The sequence below is a fragment of the Drosophila arizonae genome, chromosome 4, assembly GCF_054131065.1.
Source record: "Drosophila arizonae isolate 15081-1271.41 chromosome 4, UAZ_ARI_1.0, whole genome shotgun sequence".
Taxonomy (NCBI): Eukaryota; Metazoa; Arthropoda; class Insecta; order Diptera; family Drosophilidae; genus Drosophila; species Drosophila arizonae.
In genome coordinates, this window is record NC_142924.1 from 13,952,073 (window position 1) to 13,970,355 (window position 18,283).

The 18,283-nt window shown below is 41.0% G+C and overlaps 3 protein-coding genes across 11 annotated transcripts; 1 reads left to right on the forward strand and 2 right to left on the reverse strand.

Moving 5' to 3' along the window:
* Positions 1-1,261: 1,261 nt before the first annotated feature.
* Positions 1,262-7,160, reverse strand: LOC108614036 (carbohydrate sulfotransferase 11). 4 transcript variants are annotated; one of them, XM_018007927.2, is made up of 10 exons: positions 7,010-7,160; positions 5,452-5,947; positions 3,154-3,360; positions 2,724-2,807; positions 2,577-2,640; positions 2,452-2,518; positions 2,241-2,385; positions 2,026-2,181; positions 1,619-1,959; positions 1,262-1,548 (listed from the first exon to the last, which is right to left on the reverse strand). In XM_018007927.2, exons 2-10 carry the CDS (start codon positions 5,590-5,592, stop codon positions 1,455-1,457), a joined length of 1,299 nt encoding a protein of 432 aa, XP_017863416.1. In that variant the 5' UTR covers positions 5,593-5,947; positions 7,010-7,160; the 3' UTR covers positions 1,262-1,454. The 4 variants fall into 4 exon arrangements, with proteins under 4 accessions (XP_017863416.1, XP_089322993.1, XP_089322992.1 ...); XM_089466867.1 differs by lacking the exon at positions 7,010-7,160 and adding an exon at positions 6,847-7,003; XM_089466866.1 differs by lacking the exon at positions 7,010-7,160 and adding an exon at positions 6,675-7,003.
* A 325-nt stretch (positions 7,161-7,485) lies between these two features.
* Aprt (adenine phosphoribosyltransferase) lies at positions 7,486-8,621 on the reverse strand. 5 transcript variants are annotated; one of them, XM_089466879.1, is made up of 4 exons: positions 8,491-8,619; positions 8,291-8,420; positions 7,927-8,164; positions 7,486-7,872 (listed from the first exon to the last, which is right to left on the reverse strand). In XM_089466879.1, exons 2-4 carry the CDS (start codon positions 8,350-8,352, stop codon positions 7,657-7,659), a joined length of 516 nt encoding a protein of 171 aa, XP_089323005.1. In that variant the 5' UTR covers positions 8,353-8,420; positions 8,491-8,619; the 3' UTR covers positions 7,486-7,656. The 5 variants fall into 5 exon arrangements, with proteins under 5 accessions (XP_089323005.1, XP_089323003.1, XP_089323004.1 ...); XM_089466877.1 differs by having other exon boundaries at positions 8,295-8,420; positions 8,491-8,509; XM_089466878.1 differs by lacking the exon at positions 8,291-8,420 and having other exon boundaries at positions 8,491-8,621.
* Positions 8,622-9,427: 806 nt separating this feature from the next.
* Tmhs (Tetraspan membrane protein in hair cell stereocilia) lies at positions 9,428-16,925 on the forward strand. Of its 2 annotated transcripts, none has more exons than XM_089466876.1 (6): positions 9,428-9,705; positions 14,663-14,879; positions 14,948-15,081; positions 15,456-15,582; positions 15,890-16,132; positions 16,194-16,925. In XM_089466876.1, exons 2-6 carry the CDS (start codon positions 14,738-14,740, stop codon positions 16,343-16,345), a joined length of 798 nt encoding a protein of 265 aa, XP_089323002.1. In that variant the 5' UTR covers positions 9,428-9,705; positions 14,663-14,737; the 3' UTR covers positions 16,346-16,925. The 2 variants fall into 2 exon arrangements, with proteins under 2 accessions (XP_089323002.1, XP_017863418.1); XM_018007929.2 differs by having other exon boundaries at positions 9,431-9,705; positions 14,686-14,879.
* The last annotated feature ends 1,358 nt before the right edge of the window (positions 16,926-18,283 follow it).

Sequence of the window (18,283 nt, forward strand, 5' to 3'; positions counted from 1 at the left end):
TAGTTTGTTAAACGAAATCGAGCGTAAATTCTAGGCTTAAGTTAGATTGCGGCATTCGAGTCCGAGGAACATAAGATGGTTTATAAAACCATCATGGCATATAAGGCGAATAAAAAAGAAAGAGGAAGCGAGAATAAAATTATAAACAAACGGAGAAATATCCACAAAAAGCATACATTGAACTAGTTGTAGTTGTTTAAACAAATTGATGTAATTTTAATTAGATTATGTATAAAACAATTACCAGAAACAAACGATAACAAAACACATTTGTAAAAAGTCCAGACTAAGTTTTTCAATAGTTTAACTAGGTAAACGCAACGTAATTAACAAATTTACGGCAAAGAACTAAACCCCGAACGTAGTTTTAGGCACTAAAAATATGTTTTTTATATTAGTGGCGCGTTCGTTCAACCAAATCGGAATCATCAATAAAAATGACAAAACTATTAAAGCTTCTGACTTCCCATTTCCAATGGGATCAGGGTATAAAAATCGATGGATTGTGTGCATATTGTAATGTTTTGTTTAATTGAAAACACTTGCACCAGCCACAAATAGTTCAATTTTATACAAAAGAAATAACAAAAACAAAATTGTAAATTACATTGAAATCGGACTAAGTATATTAATTAAAAAAGAAAAACAAATTTAAATTCTGTGTGTGTGCTAAAGAGTTACAATATGATTATGCAAAAGGTAATAGAAACCGGCAAAACCACAGACGTAAACAGCGCATAGTTTAGTAGTCATATAACTAAATATATTATTATATACATCTATAAATATATACATACATATTATGTTTTACAATTAATAAATACAAGAACCTATTGTATGTATAAATTAAGTTCAAAATGAGAAAAGCTAAAAAAAATCAACAACAAAACAAAACACAACAAAAAAATAAAACAAACTTTAAAAAACTAAACATTATTGCCGAAAATTAATCATGGATGTTGGATGTTGAGAATGTGTAACGGTATCTCAGTTAGCTAGTTAATTAATTAAATTGTATGTAGATAAATTTACCAATTTTTTTATTGCTATATTTTGTATTCATTTAATTAATATATCATTATTATTATTATTATTATTATTATTATTATCATTAACACATAAATAAAACCAAATGGACATTTGGACCCAAATTATCTGCCCACTGTTAGATGCCAAGGAATCGGAAATATCTTTTTCTTTTTTCAAATTTATTATACATTTTCAGTTCAAGTGGAAAGTCTTTAGTTAAGAATATAAAACATTGCTCTAGTTTTTACCATATTTATAGCCATTAACTTTATTATTGTTTCATTCATTATTATCAACATTTGCAATTACCTACTGTGACGGCTAATTTGATCATAAGTGTCTAAGTGATATCTTCCTTTCTTTTCTGTATACATTTAGTTTTGGTTTTCTGCGTTTTTAATAAATTCTATGAATTTTAATTGTAGTTACGCCCCCGATGCGGCGGCGCCTGCTTCTTCGTCAGCTCTGGCATACTTCAAATATTCCTTGATATCATAATCAAACAGATCGAAGTCATATCTAAGAATGGTGAGAGAATAAATTAATCTGGGCTTTGACTCAGTTCAGCTCCTTTGGGCATTGCACTTACTGGTAGTAGTTGTAGAGCTCGAGCATCTCTTGCTTGGTTAGCTGGGAATAGAACTGCTGCTGCAGCTCCTGGGTCTTTCTGCCTCCTTTGCCCATGTTGCGCCAGACGGGCGCTATGACGCGCTGGAGGCCAGTCTTTTCAATTAGATATAGTTGATCCTCTGCCAGCGACTCGAACTTCAATATCATATCGAACCGTATGAGGCAGGGCGTGCAGAACGATGTGGCCGAAACGAAGTGCATGTCTATGTAGTTGCCACGCTTGATTTGATCGAGCAGCCAGTGCACAAACTCTGGAAACGAAGGGTACTTTGTGTTGCCCGCACGTGAGATCAGCTTGGGCTGCAAGAAGTAAGTGGAGAACATCAATTTCGGTTATATTTTCTAGTATTCCACAACTCTTGTTACCTTCTTGCGATAGGTACGCACAATGCTGCGACCCAGTTTGTCGTGAAAGGAATAGGGCAGCGCGAATACGATCTTATCTCGATAGGCGCTCAGAAGTCTCTCAAAGGGATTTCTGGCTATGATAAACGTAGTCGAATCGTTCTGCGCCTCACGCAACTGCAATCATGAACTGTTGTTGATATAAAACACTTTAAAGCTAATTAAAGCTGACTCACCTCTTGCAGAGTTACGCGTGGATAACGCTCTCTGGCCAAATTGAGCAGAATCTTCTTGGTCTTTAGCAAATAGTTGGGCGTGTAGCCAGCCAGCACATTGAAATTGAACATCCAGGACGAGGAAGCCGCCTTGAACACATTGCACCTGCAAAGGACACATACACAGAAATTTAGACGATACCACGTCAGAGCTCCGTCAAGGGTCCCTTACCATATAATATGATATTTTTTATTAACCAAAAATTCCCAAGTGTTGGGCGTGTGCCAGGCATCCGGGCCTATAATTAAAATGTAAATATATTTTAGCCGTAAATTGTTTTAGCCGAGCCTACTCACCCACCACATCCAGCCCGAACTCCGAACACTTTTCCTTCAGTCTATTGAGTCGCGCCTCCATGCGCTGCATATAAAATTTATATGAATATAAGAGTTAAGTAATGCATATTAGGGTATAGCCATAGGGGCATTGGTGACAGCACCTACCACGGACATGGCCTGCATCTCCTCCGGGGAAAGCGACTGTATCGCATACTCGGGTATGAGCGAGAGGCCTGTTTCATTGTTGATCTGCGTGGAAATAGTTGGGAGTGGGTGAGTAAATGAGACATTGATGAGGCGCTGGCAGCAAACACTTAATGACTATACAAGCAAATACAATTCTTCTTTTTTTCGAGGGAGACCCGTGGGGGTAATATGCCCGGCCCAGAAAGAACTGCCAATCATTCATTCATTCAGTTGGGCATGGCGAACAGGTGAGGCTAAGGAATTTCAATGTGTTCTTCTTTTCTTTTATAATGCATCCATAAATTAAACGCTTGAGTTTTGTTGTGTTTACTTTGTCATTAAGAGTGTGAGAGTGTAGAGGTGTGTCTGTGTCTCACAGTGTGTGTGTGTGTGTGTGTTAAATATTTACTTTATCAACATAGCGCCACTTATTCTTAGTCTTGCCCGTTGCCACCACGGTTAGTTCCTTGTTTTTGTTTTTGTTCAACAGCAGGACAGGATAACGAAATGTTTGACCCGCTGGCTGGATTTGCTTTGCCCGCATTGACTGTGGTGGCTGCTGTTGCTGCTGATGCTGCTGCTGCTGCTGCTGTTGCCGCTGTTGTTGCTGCTGCAGCTGTTTCACAAAAGCCAAAAGAAAGCATTTGCATTTCACATTTACTATTTTAGTGAGGGTTACAGAGAGAACAGTAGGTTAAATGCAAACATGACGTGGCGTATGCGTAATATACAAGCGTTTTCGTTTCATGATGTCTCAGCAGAAAGCAGCCTAATATAAATGTATTAAAGCAGGGCCCAAGTGACACCAGTGATGCCAGCAATACCAGTGACACGACTGGCACCACAAAGCGCACCACTGACTCATGTCATATGGCATGCCAGTGTCAAGGTAGCCTCAACGAACCCAATTAATATGCCAGTGGGCAGCTCTGTCAACTGGCATCATTATAAATCTAAATGATTGTTTAGCGGATAGACAAATGCTCAGCAGGCATTGTGGCTTGTGTAAGAATACCCTGTAGTTGCCTAGTTTCGGTTTCTATATAAAGTATTTACACCATTAAAAACTGAATAGCGAACTATGCTAGCATATAACTTAGATTAATAATTGGAAAGCTATTTATTAAGTATTTTACATGCAAATTTATACAAGTTTGTGTTTTATATATAATATTATATATATAAATTTCTTTTTAAATTATTTATATTTCATATCATTAAATTACATCTACTTTGTACTACTCCAATAATATATTAAGGTCTACTTTAAAGCGCAATTTAGTTAAATAAATGCCATGTAGTTTATTACGTGGTATCTCAGAGTGCATCATAGCGCAGTAAGTGTAGCATTTTTATAGAATTTTGTTCGCAGCAAAAGTGGCGCTATGTGCATGACGTGAACTGTGGGAGGTTAATACGTATATATGGGAGATGTGATATGTGGGCGTGATGTGGGCAGCGTGTCACTTAAGCAGCAGTCGGTGCCTGGGTGTGTGAGTGTGTGTGTAGGTGAATTCGGTGTGTTACGTGTTAGACGCTGTGCTTAATTATGCCTATGTAGAGCACAACACGGCGTATGCGTGTTTTATTTCATTTATTGCTTGTTTTTTTTTTTTTTTGTTTTTTTTTTTTTTTGTTCATTTCTCTTTTTGGCTGCCTAAGCATTAAGTCACTTAAATTAGTGGGCAACTTTCCATTGATTTCTGCTTGCTCTGGTCCCAGCCATCGATTTTCTTGCGCCTCGGACATGTCCTGGCCAAGTGCTTGCTGCCAGCCAAGCAAAGCCAAGTCAAGTCAAGCCAATTAAATTGCCAGTCCTAGCAAAAGTTTTGCAATGCAAATTGCCCAAGGACGTTGTGCGATTTTCTTTTCTTTTTTGTAGTATGAGGAGGTCGCCATAGTGTCTGGTGTGCGGCAAAGCAAAGCCAGCTAAAAAGGGCGTACTACAAGAGGCGTGTCATTTCCTCATTTAAGTGTCAATTGGTAATTAGCAATGGGGAAAACGGCTCGTGATTTATTATAAATTAATTCGCACTTTTTAAGTCTTTTAAAGTCGCTCCCCTCCGCTCAGCTGCCCGCCGCAGAGGCCTGTTAAAGCTGCAACGAGGTGCTAAAATCTTAGGTAAACAAATAAGCAAATATATTGAAATTTAAATATCAAGCAATTGAAAATGGCTCATCTGGCGAATAGGTATATACAATATAGCTGTATCTGGCACATTATAAATGTATATCTTAAATACCCTCGCACTATGAGGCCTAGCAGATGGCGTTTATACAAACATCTATATGTAGATCTTTTTGCATTTGTTATTAATTATGAATAGCCCAAGGAGATAATTACTGGGTATGCAAGTTTTTGTTTTACTCATTTTTCTCTATGGCAGCTACTATATATGGAATGTTTTTTAGTAACGATCGATCGATTGCCGACAATTTGCTTGTTGTCAGGGGCAGCGCACTGCAAACGTTTTTACCACGAGCCGAATGCACAATATGTTTGCAGGGCACTTGGAAGTCAGCTAACAGGCAGCTACCAGCCAGCAACAACTACAAAGATACATTTGAATGTCCTTGGCCAAGTACTCAAACAACATTTGTGATACTACATACATATATGCTTTATACACTACAATATATATTTATATATATATTTATTTATATGTATATGTATATACACATGAACTCTTTTTGTAGGCTTACTCACCTCGTATCCCTTAATCTTCTGCAGCTGCTCGTTCCATACCAAGTATATGAGTGATAGGGGCAGCAATACCAGCGATAAGGCCGTAAATATGAGCAAATATCGCCGAACGCGACAATTTGCGTAGCTCTTGTGAAATTTCATTTAAACACAAGGTTAAATGCATAGGAACTGTTTGTAGTTTAGTTAGCCACTAGCTCGTGCTTGCTCATGTTGTTCCCGACTCTTATATTTCTCGAAGTCACATTTATTTTGATATATTTCGCTTTGCTATTGATGTACAACATTTCTACGTTTTTTTTCCTCTATTTCTATTTCTATTTTTTTTCTTTTTTTTTCTATAAATTATTTATAATATTTTTACTTTTTGGCTGTCGCTGCTACGCGAGAAATATGTTTGCGTGCAGTTGGCGACAGTTTTTGTACAATTTGTTCATAGCCTTTTTATGCCAGCTCGTTGATGTTGCTGTTGTTGCTCTAGCTAAATTTAGTTGTTGTGCTGTAGTATATATTCAGTAAAGATATATATAAATATGGTTAGTACGTGAATGTAACATGCCCAGCATAATTGATGACAAGAAAATATATATATAAATATATATACATGTATGTATGTATATCAACTCAAATATATGTAGTGTATCAACTGCTGCTGTGCGAAATACTTCCGCCGTATTTATAGCTAAGCAAACAGTAAAAATTGTGTCACTGCAGCAGCAACAAATACGAATAACTGAATTTTCGGTGGGCTCCTTTCTGTTCGGGGGTGTCTTTTATGACTCTTTTTCCTCATATGGCCTAGGCCAGTGCTGCTGCTGCTGCTGCTGCTGCTACGGCTGCATGGAGTCAAGATGTCAATTATTGATTTTTACGACTCTACTTGCGCGGAGAGTGGGAGTTTTTGTTATTTGGCCGTGGCAGGTGCAATGCAAATGCCTAACATCGAGTAGATTTTGCAGCTAAATATTAATTTGTTTGCAAGCCCAATTGCAAATATGCAATATTATTTAATGGGCGCGCTGCTTGCGCATTTTTTGCCAACTTTTTAGGCAATGCTCCAAGTTTGGTTTGGCATTTAAATAAAATTCATTCAAATTGGCGCACGACACTCACACACACACACGCGCTTAGAATACAAAACACACACACACGGACACACTCGCACATGCAAACAATCAGAAGCACGCAAACAAAACAAATGTGGGCGCACGCGGCGTATACGTAACACTATCAATTGCTGGCCTGCTCCGCTCGACTTTCGCCACTATTTGTTGTTGTGATTCGATTGTTTGCCAATTGAAAGACGCTCAATCAATATTAATTGAAGCAGCAACTGTGATTCTAAATGCGCCAAATGCAAAATGTATATTTTTAAACTAAACACGGCAAAGCACTCGCAATTGGTGGGCGGCCGTGCGAAACTGTTGCGGCCTGCCAGAGGAACGGGTGGAAAGACAAAGAGAGCAGATGGGCCTTAGATTCGCGGAACAGTCAGCAAACATAACACACAGAACACAGAACACAGAGCACTGAGCACTGAGCAAAGCCTCAAACAACGCACCGTTCCGAGCGACGCACATTTCACGAATGAATTCAAATGCGAAATGAGCACAGGCTGCTAATGCCACTGTCGATTGCCCCCGACCGCTGCCCCCTCACCCAGACGCCAGTTCAGTCGCCCAATCGACGCTCTCCCATCCGACTGTCAGTTTCAGTTTGAAAATTTTCAGTTTTCGCGCCGGCGTCGCTATGTGGCCGTCCATTGTTTGAGAGCGTTCCGCCTGCTCGAGCAGAGCTGAGGGGGGCGCTGAATGGGTGCTTCAGATTTGTTTATCGGCGAGCGAGGAGCTCACTCAGTTTTTTATGATGCCACAGGCCAAACACTTTTGTTTATGGCTGAGCAAAAGGCAAGGCCGGCAAGAGCAGCACATGGAAATTGAAATGCGCAGAGAGAACATGCTGTGCTAGCCAGCGCAGAGAGCAGAGAGGGTTGCTCCAACAGGAGAGGGTAGTACATAAAGTTTCTAAGCTAAGGTATTTATATAAAAATATTAACTTATTTATTTGCACTAATTTGTTTTGACAACCATTGTGTGTAATTATTCGCATAGCAAATTTTATAAAAAATATTTATACAAATTCACTTGGGTGATCCTTGAGGTAAGAGAAGTTCCATCTAAATGCATTTATGGAAAGTCTGTGTCTTTTTTAGTACTGTATCAGGGAATGCACATCGCAGTCCAGCCTTTTACGGCCATTGAGGTCCACGAGCTCAATAACCACCAAGCTTTCCAGCAAAACGCCGCCCAGCTTGCGAACCAATTCACTGGCAGCCGACAACGAGCCACCCGTGGCCAGGAGATCATCCACAATGATGACCTTTTGGCCAGGCTTAATGGCTGTGCGCTGCAGCTCAAAGGTGTCCTATAAATAGAGTATGTGTTATAGTCGCCCTAGTGAAAGTCTAAAACAACTTACGGAACCATATTCCAGCTTATATTCTACAGACACCACATCACCAGCCAGCTTGCCCTTCTTGCGTACCGGTGCGCAGCCCACGCCCAGCTCCGTGGCCAGCAGCATGTTGAAGAGGAAACCACGCGAATCCAGACCCACTATAAGCTCCACGTCTGGATGAGTGGTGCGGATATGCTCCACCAACAAGTCCCGCAGATAAACACACGCTTTGCCATCGGTTAGGGCTCCGAATATATCACTGTGAGGCAATTAGAGATAAGAAAGGGGAGCACATGTTAATTCTTTGATAAGCATTCTAATATTGCCAATAAAATATACACATGTAACTTAACAAACATGCTATGTACTGATAAAGCTAACTGACCCACCGGAAAACAATGCCCTTCTTAGGGAAGTCCAGATATTTGCCAATCTTTGACTTAACATATTCCAATTTATCTGCACTGCTTATTTCGCTCATGTTTGCAGAATGGGTTTTTATTTTTTTTTTTGCTCTGTACTCAATAAAGACGGATAAATATTCGAATTTTTACAAATTTAAAAATTTACACAGCAACTACGTACGTTCCGCTTGGTTTCTTGATCACTGACACTGAAAGGTCGTGTGGCAAATTGATAAACCAGCTGCTTATCAGCTGTGCGAGGTGGTTGCTAGTGATGGGGCAAAGACAGGGCTGCATAATCGATTACATTTGCACTGGCGGGGGAATTTAAAAGGTTTTGCTTTTCATTTTCTTCGGGGTAAAAAATGGAAATAAAAATTAGTTTGGCCAAATAATAATGATATATATTTGTTGAATATTATAAACATTTATATTTTATATTTTAAACATATATTTAAAAATAAAAGAATACAAAGCATTTGGTTGAATATTGTATAAAATTAATTAAATGAAATACTTTAATTAAACTAATTATATTTTATTTATATATTACTTATTGCTCCACTTCTACCAATTTTCTCCATTCCATTAATATTTTTCCCATGCACATGTCATCTACAAATGACAACAAATTCTTCGGACTTATTCAGTTGCCAATTATTTATCCAGGCATTTCCTAAACAAAGAAAGGAAATAAAAGATGTGCGGGCATTCGCCAAACATCCTGCAGGTAGAGAAGCCATAGTAAGTCGTACATTCAGTGGTGTTTCCCTTTTTTTCCCTCTCTCTCTCCTCTCTCGCTTTATTTGTACACAGAAATGTAATAATTGGAGAAATTTCAATAATTCTTACAAGAAACGAACGTTAGCCGTTTTAGTACTTTGATAGCTGCACATTTATCAGTAGTAAAAACAAAAATAATTGAAAAGAAATTTAAACAATTTACATTCCACTTATCTGAGGCGCGCCAACTGTCACAATAATGCACTCCCTCTCCCTCTCTCTCTCTCTCACACACACACTCATTCACAGTCTGTATCGCTCGTCAGATCTTTCCCTCTCTCTGGCCTAGCAGGTAAGCCGAGCTGAGAGCGTGAGTGTGTCGTGTCTTCAGAGGTGATTGTCTCCCAATGCCAAGCGGATCTCAAGACTCGAGCAGCACAGTTCGAGTCTCAGCGCCAAACGCGACGGTTCATAGCGGAAAATCGTGATCGTAGAAATAGTTCGTTCGTCCGTTTGGGGTAACGTTTTTTCAGTGCTATTCGCGACTTTAAATTTATGCACAAAAGCAACAATACAATTTAATAACGTTAAACAAAACAAGAAATAATCAACCGGTTCTGCAGGCTAATAATACTTCACACCAAAAAAGCGACAACAGCAACAAAATAGAATTGTAAGCCACACACGAAAATAAAAAGTTATTCGAGTTTTTTTCATATAAGTGCAAATGTCAATTGAAGGCAACGGCAAAGCTGAAAACTTTGCAGTGTTTCCTCGCAATTTTCGCTGCTTTTGCAGTTTTGACATTAAGACAAACCGCAAAAAACCAACATCAGCAGCAGCAGCAGCAAAAACAAAGTTCATGCAACATTAAAACGTGAAAACCTACAAAAAAAACAACAACAGCAGATATTGAAATATTATTGCAAGCAACAACATTCACATTTACACACACACACACACACGCACATACATAGAACACCTCTTAGTGACCATGTTGCTCTGAAGACGTGCGTTTCAAAAACTGCAACAGCAACAACAACATCTGAAACTGCAACAACTGCAGTCAGAACAATAAAAACAGCAACAACAAGAGGCACAGCAAAAACCGCGCTGGCAACGTGAAAAACCAGAAAAGAGGCACAATTTTTTTTTTGTTTTCGTTCGAAATGTGCCTCTGCAACTGCGCTGTGGCGGCTGCCATAATGTGCGCCCTAAATGCGCCCAATATGGGGCGCCTAATGTTGCAAAGCTGCAGAAATATTGCGTTAAGAACTGGACTCTATAAAACTGGAAACTATAGAGTTACATTTAAACATTTAATAGGCGGATTTTTTGAAACAAGATAATATATATTAAATAGCGAAATTTACTAAAATTCTGGATTGTTTTTGAGCGTGAAGCTAACTTTTTAAGAACCGGGTACAGAAATGTACCAACACTACTTGCCTTGAGAACATTCTTCGTGCCTTCTTTTCTTGCTGTCTCTGTCTAAATATGCTGGCCAAACTTTCATCAAAATTTCTTTCAAATTTATATACGCACTTCAGCTCTTGCCAAAGTATTGCGGCCCAAAAGCCTGTTTACTCAGCAATCCGCACCTGTTAAAGGTACTAAAAAAAAAAAAGAAAAATAACTGAAGAATCTCGGTGTGAGTTACTATTATGTATATACATATGTATGTTGGTCTGGGGCCCACATAGTTGTAGTTGCTTAAGTTGTTGTAGTAGATGTTGTTGTAGTTGTTGTTGTTGCTGGTTATTTGCTAGCTCGCTGGGCCGTAGGAATGCGCGAATGTTTGCCAACATTAAAAATCGTGATCTAATAAAAGTAAGCAGCTCGGCGACACATTCGCCACAGAGCGAGACACACAGAGGCTGTGTGAGCAGGATAGAGAGTAAGTTATAGACAGAGGGAGAAAGATAGAGAGAGAGAGAGAGAGAGTGAGGTATAGAGAATCTACGACGAGGACTACCCACATCTTGCGGCCATAGAAGCTCTTGACTGGGCTTGATTGGTACCTAAATGCTGTTGAATAACTGACCGCGATCTTTGTGCACGGTTGCGGGTTCCGTTGCGAAAAAAGAAATCGTCTGCCATAAGCATATGCAAACGCCGATCGAAAGGGGAGAAATGAGCCAGAAAGCAGAAGCAGCGGGAGAAAAGAAACAAATAAAAACATTCTACAACTTTTGTACGCCCTGGCAAAAAAGGCAACAGCAAACTGACAAACTGAAGAAAAAGAAATATAACAGCCTTTTGAAGACATTTCCGCATAATTCTGTAGCGTTTCATGTTTTGCTGCGGTTCAGTCTTTCGGAACAAGTTTGGCGCTTCCAGTTAACAGCAACAACAACAACTACTACAACAACAACAACAACAATTTTGTGTAGTAACTCTTCAATGTGTTAATCAAGTTGCCGTCAGACCCTTGGAGCAAGCGTTCCAACTTGTTAAAGGTTCCGCTTAGCTGCTCAGCCCGAAAAACTGAAATGAAATCAGATGAAATTAAGTCAAACACAAACGAGCTTTAATAGACGAACAACTGCGGCTGGCAATGCGGAACAACGCACACGAGTTTTGCTCTAAACATGCGACTTTGGTGCATTTAAGCCGCATTAGTCGGGAAAAGCTGTGAAAAGCCGAGAAAATCTGAAGTGCTAAAGAGCTGAAAATTGTGAAAATGAATTAGCAGCGGGTGCCATCAAAGTCAAGAGCCAACAGCCAAGAGCCAAGAGCCAAGAGCCAAGAGCCAAGAGCTGGATATGACCTCCCTCCACTCTCCACTTACTACGGGCCCCCTGCCAGCCACGCCTCTTTTCCGCTTGTTTATGCCTAATGTGAAATTTATGTTGTGCGGCTCTTTCAAAGTAGAAAGTAAATGTGAGCTGACCAAAGTGCCTGCCACATGAGGCACGCGTAGAAAGCCAAGCTGCCACCAAATGTTGCCGCTGCACTTGGCGCGTTCTGCGTTCTGCAGCCCAAGTTTGTCAAATTGTTGCGAGACTCATTGTTTTTATGCCACGTTCTGTTCAGCAAATGCGCTTCAGCCATTACCCAACTGACCTTATTTTATGCCGTATGCAATGCTCAGCACTCGCACACACGTACACACACACATACACACTGGTTTAATTTGCTGCTGCTTTGTTTGGCATTTTGGTATTTAGCTTGCGCGCGTTTTGCGAGCGTTTTCTGCCGCGTTAGCTGGAATAAACGCTGCGACTGCAGCAGACTTGAGCAACAGCATTCGACTTGTGTCGGACTGTTGTTATTGATGTTAAAACTCAAAGCTGATTTCTGATTTCTGTGCATATATGTAGCTGCCAAGTGAAACTTTTGTATGCTCAACTGCCCGCCGGCCGGCAGCAGCAGCAGCAACAGCAGCAGCAGCAGCATCAGCAATGGCAACACATCAACACATCAGCAACATCTCAGCTTCATTGGGCGAACGGATGTAGATACGGCATCTTGGCAAGTTACTCGCCATCTCACCATCTCCATCTCTTCAGCTCGGCCTTTCGTGCTGCGTCATGCCCGTACCACAATACCAGTTACAGTACTCACTCGTCCCGCTGGCTGGTCACTTTCTTTTCTTTCTCTCGTGATCGATGCGAGTGCGCAAAGAATGCATTGAAGTACACACATATGTCTTACAAATACACTGAGCAAAATGATATGCAACTAAGTCCATATTTATGCATGAAACGGGAGAAGGGTGTTTGGTGTCTAAAATCGGACTTAAATAACAAACTTTAAGACAACTCTCAGAATTCTTGCTAATTATTCTATTATCATACGCCCTAAATACTTATACATATAAAGAAATATGTGTATAGTATATTTTATTTTATTTTATTCGTTTTTTTATGGTCAGTTAATTCGCACCTCGAATCAGCCTCAACTCTCGAGCTGCTCTGACACCTTTGCTGCCCTGCATTCAACACGACTTGGGCAACTTTTACTCACAGTGTGCGCAGTGCTGGGTGGCTCGCCAATTGGATTTGATTGCCAGTTGAAATTTGCAATTACAGCACCGAGTATCTGTGGCTCGCATAGAGTCAGTCATATATATGCATACTCACGTTCAGTTTTCATTTAAATTGTCCGACGATCGTTCGCAGGAAATTATTATCTGTCTGCGGTTTGTCTGCGTCGAGAGTTGGCCCACTGCTCTAGCGGTTGGCGGCTGACGTTTTCCCAGACTTTTCAGGCGCTACGTGAGTCAATTGCCGTCGCAGTTCAGCTTTTCCATTGTTATTGAAAGCGTTTCGGCCAATCGCTCGACTTGGCCAGACGCCTTTGTTAACTCACGTGCTGCGGCCCTCAATGGACTGTTAAGCGCTTGGCCATAATATTTATGTTAATGGGTTGGGCCAAGACGCGAGTTGTTCTTGGAGCTGGCAAACCTTGGCTCGATCCTCGACTTATTAGCATTATTATGGTAATTGCGTGGACTCGGACGCGTTTTCTTTTCTTTGTGCTTCTCTCTAGCTTAATTGAGTGTCATTTACTTTTTCTCTTTTATTGTTTGCTTTTCATTTAGTTGAATCAACGAAATTTTGGGGGTCTTAAGCTTACGAAAAACAGAGCCAGTTACACTTTTTCTTTTGTGCTGCTTCCGTAAAATACGAAAAAAAATAGAAATAAAAATAAATGTAAAGACAAAAGATAAGAGAGGCATAAAAACATAATAAATTACGAATACGCAATGTTGTCGGTGGGATCTTTTCGGGTTCGTGGCAAGACAATGCACTGAATATTCACTTGCATTTGTTTTTATTTTTTTCAGGCTTTTGTTTTTCGGGCTTTTTTTTCTTGGAATTTTATTTATTTGATTTCTGAAGTGGCTGCGAGATGAATTGAACAAAAATTTACCACACTTTCAAAATGGAAAACATGTTTATTGATAGGCAGCTCAAAGCCAGTTGCTCCGCTCAGTTTTGGCCGTTTGCAATTTTTTGCGCCATGAATCACAGCTAAAATTAGATAGAGTCAAAATTCGTTAGTGACCCTCTCTGTCTCTCTCTCTCTCTCTCTCTCGCTCACTCACTCTCTCTTTCTGTGTCCGTGGCTCGTTAAGCTATTAGTTTATCTCTCTGCTTTTTGCATAACGTCTCTTGATTTGTCTTTTGACATATGATAGCCTCGCATTCGACTGGTTTGGCTTCATAGAATTAACTGTTGGTGAAAATGAGGCAATAGCTTGGCCCCCAAAAACAATTATCTTTTCGATTTACATAAGCCCGAAACGATTTGCGTTTGGGATTTCGATTTTTTAATTGGCGAAATATTTCGCTCTGATTGAAGTGAAGGGGAAAACGTTTCTTGCCTGTGGAAAATGTTGGAAAAAGCATTTCACATTTGATTTCACATGATTCGATCATCGGTAATTTCTTTTTAGTGGCAACTCATTTCAAGCTCCAATTCACTTCTTTAGCGAGCAAACGAGGTCAGCAAACTAAAAGCTGGCCAAATTAATAGGCTTACAACTCGACACTAAACACAAAAGCAAATACATGACAAACAAAAACAAGCAACTATTGTTGATTACCACCAACTGTTGCTGCTGCTGCTGTTGTTGTTTTTTATTTTTTATTGTTGTTAATAACATTTTACTCATGTCTAAGCGTGCTTAACATTTTTTGAACAGCCAACAATAAACAGAGCCAGAGTCAGGCGAAGAAAGACGAAAACCTCACGCAATGGGCACCAAAATCGAGTACGTCGATACGACGCATCTATACGCTTCCAAATACATTCGCAACTCGAAGGCAATCGGCGTGCTGTGGGCGATCTTCACCATATGCTATGCAATCATAGGCATTGTGGCCTTTGTCACGCCAGGTGAGTGTGGATTGATCATGCCGATAGATATAGCTCATGCTATACCCTACTATGTGTATTCATTGCAGAGTGGATTGGCGATCCGGATAGCGACAGTGCCGGCCGTCTGGGCCTCTGGCAGCAGTGCCAGCGCGACGAGATCTTCGACAATTGCCGTCGTCGCTGGGAGAACATATTTGCAGTGCCCACGTTTTCATTTCAGGTGCGTATTTGCTTAGGTTAAGGTAAACCAGAAAGCCCAGCTGAGGCAGTTGGACAATAAAATGCCCTGTAAATATATAATCTATAGTGGAGTGGCTGCATTTGTGGTTGTTGTTACTCATTCATTCACGAAATTGAAATTCAAATTGATGTTAGTTAAGTTATCATACAAAATATTTCTTGAATTTGATTTAAAACCTCGCATTAACTATTCGAGTAATAACTGTCTTACTTGCAGCTAAAAGCATATATATAATTCCGGCTAGACAATCTGAGCTTTTCATATCAACCAAGGCTAGATTATTACTTAAGAATTCTTAGGCCATTTCTCTATAAAAAACCTTTGACTTGATTTGCTGCTTTTATCGCTTGCAGTTGGCCACATTCTTCATGATCGCGGCCGTTGGGCTGGCCTTGCTGACGATATTCTTTTTGGTTTGTTTGCTGTTCATGAAGTCGACGCGCGTCTTCCACATATGCGGCTGGATGCAAATAATATCAGGTGTGTATATGTGCAGGTGTGCGTGTGAGTGTGTATGTGTGTATGTGTGTGTGCTGGGCCCAATTCTCAATTGACAGTTTCCAGTTTCCAGTTTCAATTGCTGACTTCGACGGAAGTCAGTTTGACAAATGATATCGCAACTGCAGGTCATACTTTGAGCACGTTTCGATGTCTGCTGCTGCTGTTGCAATGAAATGTAATCTCATTGCGAAATGCGGCTCAATTTAGAATTGTTGAATTCTTGTGCTTCGATCAGCATTTGTCACGTAGCTTAATATCAATCGACTTTGGTTTTTATCGCTTTCAGCGCTCTGCATGATTGTGGCCTGCGCTGCGTTTCCCTTTGGCTGGAATTCGGATGATTTCCGCAAGATATGTGGCCCGGAGGCGAACCGATTCGAGTTGGGCCTCTGCAGCATACGCTGGGCCTATCCGTTGGCCATCATTGGCTGCGTGGACGGCGTTGTTCTGGCCACATTGGCGTTCATATTGGCTACGCGCCATGTGCGCCTACAGCCGGATCCCATCTATCAAAACTCTCTGTACAAAGGTGCGCACCAAATACCACTTCATATTTGTTTATCATTTTATTCAAGTTCCATTTGTTGCAGGTGAAATAAATAATGCGTATCTGACGGACGCCATTAGCTTGGCGGGCTCTCGCAAGTCGAATCCACACATCACGGGCCTCAATTTACAGCCCATTTTGCTGGTGGCGCCGCCAAATGAGGACAGCATCTCACAATTCTCGCGTTATCACTGAGCTCAGTTTTCTCAGTTTTCTTGCCGCCGCCAATTCAAATTCTTAACGGGCAGTCAACCGTTTAGGTTGTTGCATTGGAAATGTCGAAAATAACCGTTTAGCATATGCACAAACCTCGAAGCAGCAACTGTAGAAAGCTAAGCGGTACGAAACGTTAACCGGTTTGCACTGCTTTCTCTTAGCGGGGAACCAAACCAGGGGATGAAAACGCTGTCAAGTGTTTGCAAGCCAAGCAAAGCTATACAGCTGACACTGCTTACACTTATCATATATACAAACCACTAGCTGGGCACTTCGTTAGGTGTTCGTTTCGTTAAGATTTGAATTTGCTTTTTGGCTGTTACAATTTAATATGATATCTTGGTAATATAATGCGTGGGTGTGTGTGTGTGTGCCTGTGTGTGAGACTGACTGACTGAGTGTTTAGCCTCAACTTAATTTTAACTAATTTAAATGTATTTGTGTATAGCTTGTGCCTAACTTGATACGTTTACTCAATAGATTACGATCGCTGCCTGTAAATTATATGCCCGTATATATAAATATAGTGTACAAAAATATATATTGAACATAAAAATAATTGTCTTTCGCCTATTCGTATTCAACCGCAATCACAGCCCCAATTATGCCATCATCATCAAGCCATAAACATCAAGAGCACAAAGGAGAAGAAGAAGAAGGTCAGCAACTTTTCTGCGCATTTGGACAAACAAATATCAAATTATGCTCCTTGTAATGCCTCCGCCTTGGCTCTGCCCAATTCTCGGCAAGCAGGCGACGCACATAAAAACCAATAACGGCCAACTTAGCGCCCAATTTGTTTGTATGCCACACCCCCCACTCATCGCACATCGCACATCGCACATCGCACATCGCCTATCGCCCATCCGCCCCATCGTCCAATAACCATTTGGCACATACTTTTCCAATAAAGTATTTACAGCAAACTTTTTGCCTGCTGGCAATTGAAATATTCCGCGCAAAGATGAAATCAAATAGAGCCAAAATACGATTACTGCAAGCGGGCGTAACCGACAGCGCAATACTCTGTCTAACACAAATCAGTTGAAGTCTTAGCTGTAACGTTGACTGACAAATGACTATAAAACTCTGGCTGTGCCCTATAGCTTTCTACGCACGTTTGTGCCTGAGGGCGTGGCTCAAACTGCCTTAAGTGTGACCGTTAGCTATGTCACATCGCATTTTGAGCATTTGTCAATTCCCAAGTGGGCGTGTCCAAAGAGACTTCACGCCTGCTCTGATGCAAGTCTCAGCCAGTCCTCAGCTGATATGCCCCACTCACTGGCTGAACAGAGCATAATGAGAGAAAAAGCGCAGCTCTCGGTGCCTGATGTTGCTGTTGTAGCTGCCAGCCTGGGCACGTTTTAATATTCTTGTATAATTCATAAGCAATTCCATCAACGCTCTCCAAATGCGGCCTAAGTGGCCGAGCAGCTGGCGCCAAATGCTCAGCTCGACATGGCTCAGCTCGGCTCTGCTCAGCCCACCACCGGAACACCGAGTCGCTGTCCCATCACGATGCTCGCTGGCATTTTATTTACTTCAGCCATTTCTTGGCTGCCCCACCCCTCCTGCCCGCCTGCCCTACTGGCTGCAGCATATGGCTCCACGTTTCTGGGCCATTTCGACACGCATTCGATACGTGGCCCAGGGCCTGGATGAAGATCTCTGAGGGAGTCGCTTTTGGATTTTGATGTGCCAATTGTTTTTATTCGATTTGATGTGCGGCGTCATAAATGAGTTTTTAACTTTTGCCTGTTATCCTTGCGGTGTGGGCGTCAATGTGACGGTGGGCGTGGCAGCTGTGGCGACATGTGCCATCCCTTATTAGCTGAGCACTTGGACACCATGTTTATGCGCTTCGAAGTGCTAGTGAAAATGTGCCAAAATAGCGCAGCAAATGAACAACAACAACAA